This window comes from Podarcis melisellensis (genome assembly GCF_964234715.1).
Source record: "Podarcis melisellensis genome assembly, chromosome: 14".
Taxonomy (NCBI): domain Eukaryota; kingdom Metazoa; phylum Chordata; class Lepidosauria; order Squamata; family Lacertidae; genus Podarcis; species Podarcis melisellensis.
Genome location: NC_138546.1, coordinates 8,176,541 through 8,190,648, shown reverse-complemented (window position 1 = coordinate 8,190,648; position 14,108 = coordinate 8,176,541). Strand labels below are relative to the sequence as shown.

The 14,108-nt window shown below is 44.6% G+C and overlaps 1 protein-coding gene across 3 annotated transcripts in view; it reads right to left on the bottom strand.

Moving 5' to 3' along the window:
- The window catches only part of CIITA (class II major histocompatibility complex transactivator), a 48,293-nt gene that overhangs the window by 25,877 nt on the left and 8,308 nt on the right, over positions 1 to 14,108 (bottom strand). For all 3 annotated transcript variants that reach the window (XM_081889088.1, XM_081889090.1, XM_081889089.1), the window contains exons 2-5: positions 5,451 to 5,552; positions 3,229 to 3,339; positions 1,331 to 1,390; positions 448 to 504 (exon numbers count right to left, since the gene is read on the bottom strand). In XM_081889088.1, the coding sequence (XP_081745214.1) occupies positions 448 to 504; positions 1,331 to 1,390; positions 3,229 to 3,339; positions 5,451 to 5,552 (330 nt within the window). The remainder of the gene's footprint in view (positions 1 to 447; positions 505 to 1,330; positions 1,391 to 3,228; positions 3,340 to 5,450; positions 5,553 to 14,108) is intronic.

Genomic DNA, 14,108 nt, shown 5'->3' with positions numbered 1-14,108 from the left:
GATGCCAGGACAGATTGTGAGAGCCCTTCCTTTCCCCTAGAGACTTATGAAATAAGCAAACAGCTTGAACGTCAAAGGGTCCTTACACCTGCTTTAAAAATAACTATCGTGAGGTTCAGGGAAGTTTTTAATGTGTGACATCTTAGTGTATTTTCGGTCTTTTGTTGGAAGCCGCCCAAAGTGGCTGGGGAAACCCAGCCAGATGGGCAGGGTACAAATAATAAATTATTATTATTATTATTATTATTATTATTATTAGTCTCCTGTTATAATGTGTTGCTTTCATGCATTTTCATACATTCTCTTCTGCTTTTGTAAGCTGCCTTGAGGCTATTTGCATAAGGCTGGTTATAAATGCCTAAAACAAAAGCCTAAAATAAACAAGGAACTGCAAGATGTTCTGCCCTCGGCTGCCGCATGAACCCCACCAATTCACCTCCTGCTCACCCCGTTTCTTGGCCTCCCCTGGGGTTTCAGCCGCTGCCTCATCTAGAACCAGGTTTCCTGTTTGGTTTGAAAAAAGAAAGGGAAGAACAGGCTGTTTATTCATGATTAGACAAGGCTGCATCAAGACCTTTATTTTATTTTATTTTATTTAAATGATATTTATTAAGAATTTGAAAATTACAGAAAGAAAAAAAAGAAAAGAATTAGACATAACAAAACAATACAATACAATACAAAACAAAAACACTACATATATATAACAAACCAAAACAAAAACAGTTAAAAACACATTCGATACTTTCAATATTATTATCTTTCATTAACTTGTTTCAGCGACTTCCTCACACCTCCCTTTTTTGTATTCTACTTCAATTAATTGTTTCAGCAAATCCTTTCCATCTTCCTTAATTCTCTGTCCTATAATTTATCTTAACACATTCTAACCTTATTTTTCCCTTTAATCCCTTTACAATTTATTGTACTTAATTCTTTATAGCATTTCTGCTAAAGCCATGTAACTAAGGCTGCATCAAGACCTTTAGAGGCTGTACGTACTGAAGTCTGTTGTGAGATAGACTGAAGAAGAAGAGATTTGATATCCCGCCTTTGACTCCCTTTAAGGAGTCTCAATGCGGCTAACATTCTCCTTTCCCTTCCTCCTCCACAACAAACACTCTGTGAGGTGAGTGGGGCTGAGAGACTTCAGAGAAGTGTGACTGGCCCAAGGTCACCCAGCAGCTGCATGTGGAGGAGCGGAGACGCGAACCCGGTTCCCCAGATTACGAGACTACCGCTCTTAACCACTACACCACACTGACTGCCATGAGGGCAGCTCAAATGCAATGCTTTTCTGGAAGGGGAGGGGGGCACATAAGAATCTTACCGAACAGATCTTCCTCAGGTTTTTCTTGCTGGTCTTTTAGCACGTATTCAGCTAAGGAAGCTATTTAAAAAAAAAAAAGAGGGGAAGAATGCAAAGTGAGAAGCTGTACAGGTGAATTCTTCTACAAATAAAAGCTCAAACCTTCCCCGCAGATGTAGGGAACCTCTGGGTGCTGCTGAACTACAACTCCCAGCACCCCTGGACATCAGCCTCAGCAAGCATGGCCAAGCGTCAGGGGTGCTGGGAGCAGGGGTGGTGTTATAGTCCAACAAAACCTGGAGGGCACCAGAGACCCTTCTGTGACATAAGAGCAGCTCGTCCAATCAGCACCTGAGGCTTCTGTACACTGCTTGGGTTGCAAATGCAGAAAAGTAAGGTTTTGTTTTGTTAAAAAAGAAGGTACAAAACTAAGGTTGTGCATTAGATTCAGCTGAAGCCCTGAAAAGGGGATGGACAGGGTGTCACCCAGAGCTGGGTGGAGACAGTCTCAGATTGTCACGGGTTGGGTTGTAGGGCTCAGAGCGATCTGGGTTTGTCAGGCAAAAGAAGAAGCAGCCATTGCTGAGGAAGAAGAAGAGGTCAAGTGGGAAAAGAAAGAAAAAGCAGTGAAAAGGTTTAGGAGAGGCCTGCCGAATTGGCTCTGTCTTCCCAAAAGAAGGTTTGAGCTGTGTGGAGTACCAATGCAGCGATGTAGTCAATAAAATCCCAACTCCTTTGTGACAGGCAAGATGCTTCCGAAGGAAGAGCCCCGCAGGATTAAACCCTGCCACCAGACGCTCTTGGTCAGCTACCTCTCTTTCCTCTGACCCTATGTTTAATTAAGGCTAAACCCCAAATATACACCAGGTCTTCCCCCTGAAAGATTTGAGCCCAGATCTGTGGCCAGTGATCCCTGGGTCAGAGGGAAGAAGTAGTTTGTGCAACCGTAATATTTGCATTGTTGGTTTGTTTATTCAAAACCACACCGCCATTTTAAAAGTCTTTGACTGCAAGACATCCTAACAAGAAGATCTAAAAGGAAAAGGTCTTGTCCATGGGTAGGCAGACTAAGGCCCGGGGGCCGGATCCGGCCCAATCGCCTTCTCAATCCAGCCCGCGGACGGTCCGGGAATCAGTGTGTTTTTACATGAGTAGAATGTGTCCTTTGATTTAAAATGCATCTCTCGGTTATTTGTGGGACATAGGAATTCGTTCATTCCCCCCCCCCAAAAAATATAGTCTGGCCCCCCACAAGGTCTGAGGGACAGTGGACTGGCCCCCGGCTGAAAAAGTTTGCTGAACGCTCTTGTCTTTTTCTTTACTATGCATTTTGTGATTTTATGTAGCGATTCTGAAATATAGATGCGCTTTTACTTTTGCAAGATTGAATGTATTGCCCTCCGTTGTACTTGAGGGACGATTCCAACAGATTCCACACGAATAAACCTATGTCCCTGTGGAGATGGCAGTACTGAATCAGTGGCGCATGCCCTTCTGGCTTGCACTCTTTATAAAGACTTGGGGAATGAGGTTATCGCCCCTCTTTTATTGTCCGTTCTGGGCCGCCCAGCCACTGCCACAGTGTCCTTTCTCTTCGCAGATCAAGATGAGCAGGTGACAGCAAAGGTTGCAAGGTTTTTAGCTGGGACAATTAGAATAAGATCCACTATTTGACTATTGATTCAAAACCCTGAAATGTATTTTATATAATTGACTTTTTATTTTTATTCTTTGTATATCATATTGTTGTTTTATTGCTGTGGCCGATGGCTGATGAAAATAAAGATTCATTCATTCATTGTGATTTTATGTTGTGAACCACCCTGAGACTTTGGGGTATAGGGCGGTATACAAATTTAACGATATCTAACAAACAAAGAAACAAGCTCCTCTCCGCCCTCGACATTCCATCTTCCTACCTATTTTATCATAGGCCTCTCCAGTGTCCGCACACAGGCAGACTTGCTCTCCACTCTCATTACTTTCCACTGTGTAAAAGACATCGGGGTTGTTTTCCTGGTCGTCAGGTTCTAGAGTTAAAAAAATAAAACGAAAGAGGCATTAATAGTGCACAAAAACATCTATGCAACTTTTATCTTACTACACAAAGCATCAACCGCAGAAACACTTTAAATATCTGCAGAGCCCATAGAAATCAGAAACTTTTTGGGCTCCCAGGACCAGATCTTTATCTGGCAACACCCTGTGGGTCAGCATGGAAAGGTGGGCGGGGCAACTCACCTGCCAATCACAGATGCCACTAGAACATCATACAATTGACAGGTGGGCTGTTTCACACGCAGGGGCAAATTTCACCTAATAGGCACACTTTGGTATGTAATTTCCCTGAATATACACATTTCTGCAAAGGATTCCCCCCCGATATAATGCATTTCTGTACGTAACATTCATTAGTATATGTATTGTCGCACACACCATACCCTTGTATATGCATTTTAATATATATTTCTTGGCTGGACAACTGCATTGCAAAATTCAGAGAAGTTAAAATTTCAAAGGCTGACTGTATTTCAGTTTGCGGAACATCTCGGAAAATGCAAATTGGGTCAGTTTAAGCTGAACCGAATTTCTCATCCATCCCTGCAGGCAGAGTACCTGCTTAAGCCCCACTGTTTTCTTGACCCATTGCTGCTTTGGGGGGGGCATTTAGGAAAACGGGTCAAGGCAGAGGTTTAAATACACCTTCCTTCAACACCCCTCTTCCACCCTGTTCCTACCATTGCTCTCGTAATTTCACTTTAAAGTCTTTGTTGTTGTTTGCTTATTCCTTTTTCTTTCTTTAAGAAGCCAGGTGGAAAAACCAGCTCAAAAATATCTGATTTGGCCAGAGGTTGCCCTCAGAGAATACTTTGGATTTCTGGCTCCCAGAAAGTACTGTGCTTTTCCGTGTACAGTGGTACCTCGGGTTACAGATGCTTCAAGTTATAAACTCCACTAACCCAGGAATAATACCTCAGGTTAAGAACTTTGCTTCAGGATGAGAACAGAAATCGCGCGGCAGCAGCGGGAGGCCCCATTAGCTAAAGTGGTGCTTCAGGTTAAGAACAGTTTCAGGTTAAGAACGGAACTCCAGAATGAATTAAGTTCTTAACCCGAGGTACCACTGTATAAGACGAGGTTTTTCCCTGCAAAAATAATGTTTAAAAATTGGGGTCGTCTTATACGTGGGTAGTTCAGTGTGGTGACGGGTGACTGGTTGCTGCTGTGAGTAGGAGATTGTCAGCCGCTATTGCTCTGGTGATTGGTGACTGCGGCAAGGGCTGCTGTTGATTGGCTGTCGTTGCGGCAATTGGGTGGGCGATTGGCGGCTGCTGGCGGCGAGCGGACAGGCGATTTTTGGCCTCTGTGACGTGCGTTATTGTCAGTGTTGGTCAGATGGGTGAGCGATTTCCCTCCCCAAAAATGCTCAGCAATTCTGGGCAATCTCCCCCCATTTTCTTAATTTTGAGTCCCCTAAAATAGGGGGTGTCTTACACTCGGGGGCGTGACATACACGGGAAAGTACGGTACTTCCTGTGCAGCCCTTCGTCAGCCATTGACCAGTCCAAAATAGAGGATGAAGAAGACTGGTCAGTGAAGAAGGACTGCGAAAGCAAGGATGAATATTTACCGTATTTTTCGCTCTATAAGACGCACCAGACCACAAGACGCACCTAGTTTTTGGAGGAGGAAAACAAGAAAAAAAATATTCTGAATCTCAGAAGCCAGAACAGCAAGAGGGATCGCTACGCAGTAAAATCAGCAATCCCTCTTGCTGTTCTGGCTTCTGGGATAGCTGTGCAGCCTGCATTCGCTCCATAAGACGCACACACATTTCCCCTTACTTTTTAGGAGGGAAAAAGTGAGTCTTATAGAGCAAAAAATACGGTATGTGGGCAGCAGCTGCAATGTACCCCAATCCAGCCAACCTGGTTTTATTTCCTAGATGCAGACAGGCAGAACTGCCCTGGAAATGCCTCTTCCATTGTTTTTGCGCTTTCATCTTGTCCCCTGGGTTATCTGACTCTTGACATGTCTTTTGCAGCTTTCACAATAAAAAGAAATTATGGGGCGTCAGGCAGATGAGAAAACAAAACGATCAGGGGATTATTCTTCACGACGCCCGGGGAGAGAAACTCACCTGTTTCCACTACCTCCTTATACAGAACCGGAATGTCGACGTCACTGAGCAGGAGGTCCAGGTAGCTCTTCCCAGCCAGGACTCCTGGGTCCATGGTGTCACCTGAAAGCATCGCCACCATCATCAGTAAAACGAAAGATGTATGATTCAGCCGCTTCTGCCATTTGCCTGGTTCACAGGTCCACACAGTTCCGAATTCCCACACCCATCCACACACACACACACACACACACACCGACCTTTGCTTAATAAAACTTGTTTCATTTCCTCCATATTAGTGCTGAAACCAGTTAGGACTTGCTCTGTTGAGCTCGTGTTTTTCTCACGCCTCAAAAAATGCCCACATCTGGGGTCGTTTTTTTCCCCCTAGAACGGGTCAAAATTGTACAAAAAGGTGTGAATTTGTGTGCATTTTTAAAACGCAGGTGCTGATTTGCCTCAGTGCTCAGTGTTTTAAAGGGAAGTGCCCCCCCAGTGCTCAAAAACAGGAAACACACACACACACACAGTACTGTGGTACCTCGGGTTACATACGCTTCAGGTTACAGACTCCTCTAACCCAGAAAGATTACCTCAGGTTAAGAACTTTGCTTCAGGATAAGAACAGAAATCAGGCTCTGGCGGCACAGCGGCAGCAGGAGGCCCCATTAGCTAAAGTGGTGCTTCAGGTTAAGAACAGTTTCAGGTTAAGTACAGACCTCCGGAACGAATTAAGTACTTAACCAGAGGTACCACTGTATGTGTGTGTGTGTGTGTGTGTGTGTGTGTGTGAGAAATGCTTGCAACTTGGTCTGATTGGCATGGATAATTTAATAGATAACCTTCATCCGAAGAGAAATCTGCATGGTTCTCCTGCCCCCTTTCACCTCATAGCAAACCTGTGAGGTAGGTTTATCTGACAATGAGTGTGTCTGGGCTCAGTGTCAGCCAAGGATGTTCATGGCTGAGGGGGAATTTGAACCTGCAGCTTTTCAGCACTCTGACCACTGCACTGCACTACCTCAGCAGTAAGCTGTCACAACATCACATTCACAGCAGGATCCCTGACTGGCTGGGATCCAACAATGAATGAGTCTTTCCAAGTTAAATTTATTTTAAAAACAAAGAAATATGGAAATCTCTCTTGCTCTCCATTTGAGAGCTCATACCCTCCAACATTTCTCCGATGAAAATAGAGACGTCTTAAGGAAAAGTGGGACATTCCAGGATTGAATCAGAAACTGGGACAGCTTCTCTAAATAATACTAATACTACTACTACTACTACTACTAATTTTTTATTTATACCCCGCCCTTCCCGGTTCAAAAACCGGGCTCAGGGCAGCTAACAACAAATTTAAAACACTTAATTATAAAAGCAGCATAAAATACAGTATACAAACACGAATAACAATAAAATTCAAAAATCAATTTAGGGGAAATAAACATTAGATAATCCCCAGGGCTAGCTGGCTGAATTGGTCCTACTTGGGCCAGTGAGGAAACCAGGGAGAATTTGCTGTGGGGTCTCAGAGCAGGTGATCTTCATAAAAGGGGAGGGAAGGGAAGGGAAATAAAAGATCAGGCTGAGGGATGTCCCTGGAAAACAGGGACACTTGGAGGGTCTGAGAGCTGGCTTTGCGTTTGACTGTCCAACAGTCGAGGTGCAAACAGCGGCCAACTAGCCTTGAAGCCCTGGCAGTTTGCTAATCGGTCTTGAGCAAAACCAGCGCGTTAGCTAGCTTCACGTTTTGCTTTTCAGAAGAATGAAATGCGGCGCTCTTTTAATCCTAAATTGTAGGAGGACGCTGAAAACATTAGAGCGGAGGTGGCGCCCTTTGCCTCCTGACCATTCCCTGGTTGTGGTCACAACGTGTGATACGCCTCTCCGCATGAGCTTTGGCGGCATATGGCAGGCAGCTGTGGGGGAAGAGAATGCCACACTAGGCGGAAACCACTTTGACGGGTCCCCCTCCCTTCTTAGACATTTCCCTTCTCCTGATACGATACGATATCTTTATTGTCATTGTCCCTTGCGGAACAATGAAATTGAAAAACTACACAAAAACTACATAAAACTACCACAAAACTACATAAAACTACATAAAAACTACATACAAACTACATAAAACATTCAAAACCCCCTAAAAACTCTAAAACCCCATTTTAAAATACACTATACTACAGAGACCCCTTATGCTGCGTTTAGAACCAGAATTGCATTAGCGTAGAAACTGTTTTTCAGGCGGCTAGTCCTGGCCTTTATAACCCTATACCTTCTTCCAGAAGGCAGAACAGACAAACAGCCCACAGACAAACTGCTGCTGTTAACAGGAACAACTTTCTGCGTTTCGATTTGAGTATTGTTTTGGTAGCGTAGCTTGCATGGCAGTTGGCTCCAAATAAGACAAGAAAGTACGTCCTGCTGGAGAATCACCCCCTAAGCAGCTTCTTGGATCCAAGTGCAGGACTTAGGACTGGTGTAGCAGGAAGCAGGATGCTAAATGAGCTCAAAGTCCCCTCTTCCTTTGCAGGTGGGTATGGAAGACTCCCTGGTCCTGAATGGGGTAACTGTGCCCCTGAAGGACCACGCAGCCTGGGAGTCATTTTGGACTCACAGCTGTCCATGGAGGCGCAGGTCAGTTCTGTGACCAGGTGTCTACCAGCTGCATCTGGTACGCAGGATGAGACCCCACCTGCCTGCGGACTGTCTCACCAGAGTGGTGCATGCTCTGGTTATCTCCTGCTTGGACTACTGCAATGCGCTCTACGTGGGGCTACCTTTGAAGGTGACCCGAAAACTACAACTAATCCAGAATGCGGCAGCCAGAATGGTGACAGGGAGTGGCTGCCAAGATCACATAACACCGGTCCTGAAGGACCTACATTGGCTCCCAGTACGTTTCAGAGCACAATTCAAAGTGTTGGTGCTGACCATTAAAGCCCTAAATGGCCTTGGCCCAGTATACCTGAAGGAGCCTCTCCACCCCATTGTTCAGCCCGGACATGGAGGTCCAGCACCAAGGGCCTTCTGGTGGTTCCCTCACTGCAGGAAGTGAGGCTACAGGGAACCAGGCAGAGGGCCTTCTTGGTAGTGGCACCCGCCCTGTGGAATGCCCTCCTGTCAGATGTAAAGGAAACAGACAACTATCTGACTTTTAGAAGACATCTGAAGGCAGCCCTGTAACAGGGAAGATTTTAATGTTTGATGTTTTATTGTGTTTTTAATATTCTGTTGGGAGCTGCCCAGAGTGGCTGGGGAGACCTTGCCAGATAGGCGATGTATAAGTAATAAATTATTATTATTAGTATTAGTATTAGTATTATTACTTCTGCATACGCTCCGTGTCCCTTCATTGGGCAGCACATAGTGGCTGTTGCAGAGCAAGCAAGGAGAAGGCTAGGCTGCTACCACTGTGGGATTTGCCAGCTCTGAGATGCATCTACAAGCAACACGCAGCTAATAATGTGCTAACAAAATATTTATAACATTATATTGTTCCACCATTCATAAGCAGAATATATATAATCCTTGCATCAAGTCACAAATAATAGGAATCAAACAAATGTTCCATGAACCGAATTGAAAAGCGTCAGTCAATATCAAAGAACACTGAAATGAAGGCAAAGTGCATTTCAAGAGTCAAAATCTTGCAGATGTTCGGTGATAGGGGCGCCAAATAGTTTTTTCCGGATAACAAACTGATTCTTCGTCAGCAAATAAGTTGTCCCTACAGGTACTTCAAATAGCAATGGATCAGCAATCACTTAACAGTGTAGTATTAGCCGCATGTTGCTTGCGGTTGTTCAGAGTTTTCTGTTTTTGCAACACAGGGGGATTACCTTTGTTGTATAGCTCTGAAATGCAGGTAGAAAGCAGAACCGCCCTGGGTGGGAAGAAAGGGGGAGCGGAGCAGGGGTCAAGAAGCCTTGGATTTTTATTTTTATTATTTATTTTTATTATTATTATAACACCAACAACATTGCCCCTTTCTGTGACTAATTTATTCTTTGGTATGTGTTTTTCTTTTTGTAAATCTACCAAAGAAAAAAATAAATCCAGGATTAAGGGGTTTTCTCAGATGCTGGAGGGTCTGTGTGCTTTGTCCCATTGATATAGCGGTGGTGGAAATGTTCTGTGGGTGAGGGAGAAAAAAATGGGGGTGGGGGACAGAGTGAGAAATATCCCTATTTTCATCTGAGGAATGTTGGAGGGTATGCGTCTGGTGGTGTCCTCCCCACTTCCCCAAATCTTTTATTGGTTCCGGTTCTGCATCTATCATCTATCTATATCTATCATCTATCTATCATCTATCTATCTATCATCTATCTATCTATCTATCTATCATCTATCTATCTATCTATCTATCTATCTATCTATCTATCTATCATCTATCTATCTATCTATCTATCTATCATCTATCTATATCTATCTATCTATCTATCTATCTATCTATCTATCTATCTATCTATCTATCATCTATCTATCTATCTATCTATCTATCTATCATCTATCTATCTATCTATCTATCTATCTATCTATCTATCTATCTATATCTATCTATCTCTATCTATCTATCTATCTATCAATCATCTATCTATCTATCTATCTATCTATCTATCTATCTATCTATCTATCTTTTTTCTGGGGTACATATACCCCTAAACATTTTGTGAATCTAAGTTTGACCTCCTTGAGGGGCAGTATTTCAATATGAGTAAGAAAATGAGAGTAAACATTTTTTTAGGAAAAAAGCACTGTGTGTATATGTATATGTATATGCAGGTTTTGGTGTCCTCGGGTGTCTTCCCGTGTAAAAGTTGGGGTGTCTAGGCGACGTTTCGACGAGGTCTCACTCGTCATCTTCAGGCTGGTGCTTTCGGCTTCTTGTTACTGGAACAGAGCAGGATCTCAGTGTTTGAGTTCCTATAAATACTGTTGAGGGGGTGTGGTGTATAGCCTCCAATGTTCTGGGCAGAGAGGAAGTTCCCAGGCTAGTGTGCCTTTTCTTCTTTTGTTCCTTAATTACTTGAGGGATATCTTGAGTGATTTCTTGAGTGATATCCTGAGTACCACTTAGGTGGGTCATTAGGTGTGGATTAGTTGCTAAAGTCTTTGTGTCTTGACCTCTTGAACTTTGTGAAGAGTTTTTCTGAGAAGATGGCTGTACTGCACTTAGTTGTGCTCTGGCTTGGCTTCGTGTATAGGGGCGAGCTGTGGTTTTGTGGCCTGTGTCAGCCAGATCTGTGTAGGGATTGCAGGGGGGTGCAGCATCCGGAGGTGCCACCATGGTTTGGCTACTGGATGGTGTCTGTAATTTATCTGTGGAGAGGGTCTGGGTTTGGGTCTGGTGTGGTTGATTGGTGATGGCGTTCTGTGTGCCTCTGGATCTGGTGTCAGTTTTTGTGGGGAGGGCTAATTTCCAGATGTCTGGCAAGCGGGATGTGTCGTCACGCTTGTTCATGTTGTGAGGGTGTTTCTCTATCTCGATGGCTTCCATGATTATTCTCTTGTGGTGATGTTCCATGTTAAAGAGCAATTTGGAATCTGCAAAATTAATTTCGTGTCCTGTTTCTTTCATGTGTTGGAAAAGAGAGGAAGTTTTTTCTTCTTTTTTGACGGCATTCTTGTGTTCTGCGATACGTGCATTTATTCGTCTGTTTGTTTGTCCAATGTACGTGGCTGGGCAGACTTTGCAGGGTATTTCATAGACCCCTTGGTTTTCCAACTGGATTTTATCCTTGGGGTTTCTGAGGATATTGGCTATTTTTTGGTTGGTGCAAAAGGCTGTTTTGATATTGTGTTTATGGAGGATTTTGCTAATTTTATCTGTAGTGCCCTTGATATAAGGAAGGAGGGCCATGCCATTGTTTTCTTCTGTGTCTTGGTTTTTGGGGGGTGTTTCTTTTTGGATTAGCTTCGTAACCCTGTTTTGCTGGTATCCATTGGCAATTAACACATTTGAGAGATTCTGTAACTCAGTTGTCAAGTGGTCTTTGTCAGCCAGGCGTTTGGTTCTGGAGATGAGAGTCTTGGCTACGGAGTTTATTTGTGCAGGGTGGTGGTGTGATTGTGCATGTAAGTAGCGGTTGGTGTGTGTTTTTTTCCGGTAGATAGTGTGTCCTAGGGAGCCATCAGGTTTTTTGTAGATTAGGACGTCAAGGAAGGGAAGTTGGTTGTTGGCTTCTCCGGATGCTGCACCCCCCTGCAATCCCTACACAGATCTGGCTGACACAGGCCACAAAACCACAGCTCGCCCCTATACACGAAGCCAAGCCAGAGCACAACTAAGTGCAGTACAGCCATCTTCTCAGAAAAACTCTTCACAAAGTTCAAGAGGTCAAGACACAAAGACTTTAGCAACTAATCCACACCTAATGACCCACCTAAGTGGTACTCAGGATATCACTCAAGAAATCACTCAAGATATCCCTCAAGTAATTAAGGAACAAAAGAAGAAAAGGCACACTAGCCTGGGAACTTCCTCTCTGCCCAGAACATTGGAGGCTATACACCACACCCCCTCAACAGTATTTATAGGAACTCAAACACTGAGATCCTGCTCTGTTCCAGTAACAAGAAGCCGAAAGCACCAGCCTGAAGATGACGAGTGAGACCTCGTCGAAACGTCGCCTAGACACCCCAACTTTTACACGGGAAGACACCCGAGGACACCAAAACCTGCATTCCTGTACCCGTGAAAATCTACGAAAGCAAGTATATGTATATACATATACATTGTTGTTTAGTCGTTTAGTCATGTCCGACTCTCCGTGACCCCATGGACCAGAGCACGCAAGGCACTCCTGTGTCCCACTGCCTCCAGCAGTTCGGTCAAACTCATGCTGGTAGCTTCAAGAACACTGTCCAATCACGTTGTCCCCTTCTCCTTGTGCCTTCAATCTTTCCCTACATCTACACATCTACACACACACACACGAAGCAACCATCAATATTCCACAACCCCACCCCACTCAGAAGCACAAAACATCTATTTAATTATATTTAACTTCTAAGTCATTTCAGTTTTTCAATGAAGGTACTGTTCCACAAACGGCGTTTGTGTCCTTGGAGGCCCATGACCATGTTCTATCAGTGCTGTGCATGTGATAGGACCCTGCCAGGTTGAGGGGAGAGCAGTGCTTTCCTTGTGTCTCGGACACGGGTTTCCTGGTCCACTGGCCCAAAGAGGAGGTTCTGTGCAGATGGTTTGGTGCAGGGGCGCCAAAGAAGGATGTCAAAAAATCAGAGCGGTCAGTTAGAAGAAGGTGAGAACTTAAGAGGCGGCTTGCAGAACCTTGCTGCTGTTAAGAGACTAGGGATGGATGCCAAAACAGCAAACCTTTATTGTGTCTTGTCTGCACCTTAGCAAGCGTCTCAACGCATTACTCATACAGGAACTGGCATATGTCTCTTTGGCCAGAACCTCCCATTGGTCCACCTGGCCGATGCAGGTGGCAGGCATCCAAGTCTTGCAGATAGCTCCCTTCCCTAGGCCAATAGGCCAAGCATCCCAAGCTCACAGATGATTAGCACAGCATCAAAGCAAGCCAATTAGCTGATAAGAAAGCAAGCAGGTAAACAAAGACAAGCTCATTCTTGCAGCAGAGAAGAGTTAGTCCAAGGGTTACGGTAGCTTGACTACCAAAAGAGTCAATTAGCAGCAATAAAATTATGCTGGAAAGTGCAAGATAAGAACCCGAACTGCCAATGACACTATCACTGAGATGCAGGCAGAAGGGGGAGCAGATTAAAAATACAGTGGTACCTCGGGTTAAGTACTTAATTCGTTCCGGAGGGCCATTCTTAACCTGAAACTGTTTTTAGCCTGAAGCACCACTTTAGCTAATGGGGCCTCCTGCTGCTGCCTTGCCGCTGGAGCACGATTTCTGTTCTCATCCTGAAGCAAAGTTCTTAACCCAAGGTAATATTTCTGGGTTAGCGGAGTCTGTAACCTGAAGCGTATGTAAACTGAAGCATATGTAACCCGAGGTACCACTGTAAACAACAACAACAAGATTGCCCCTTTCTGTGGCTAATTTATACCTTGGTGTGTGGTTTTTCTTTTTGTAAATCTACTGAAGAACAAAACAAAACCACCAGAATTAAAGAGAGCACGTTAAACCACAGATCTCAGCTTACATGGAAAAAGCAGAAGGGTGTGTGTGCAAAAAAAAACCCCACACCGTTTCGATGTCTCCTCTGATTTGAAATGTATCTGTATTCAGTCGCATTCTGAATGCTGGAGAGATCTAACTGGGACATTTTGCAGTTTAACTAGTGCATGGGTAGGCAACCTAAGGCCTGGGGGCCGAATCCAGCCCAATCGCCTTCTCAATCCGGCCCGTGGAAGGTCCCGGAATCAGCATGTATTTACATGAGTAGAATGTGTCCTTTAATTTAAAATGCATCTCTAGGTTATTTGTGGGGCCTGCCTGGTGTTTTTACATGATTAGAATGTACGCCCAGCCACCGCTGCCACTGCCAAGAGCCCTTGTGATGACCTGGGACTCGGGCTCGGACTCAGAACCAGAGGAGTCTTAGTCCGCACCAGATCCTTTGCCTCAGGCATCATCTGAACCAAGTCTGAGGCCTGATCCTGAAGAGCCCCCGTCTGCACAGGTTCCCCTGCAACAAGCACCAGCTGGGCCAAGTCAGGGGCCTGAGCCTGCCCTGGCT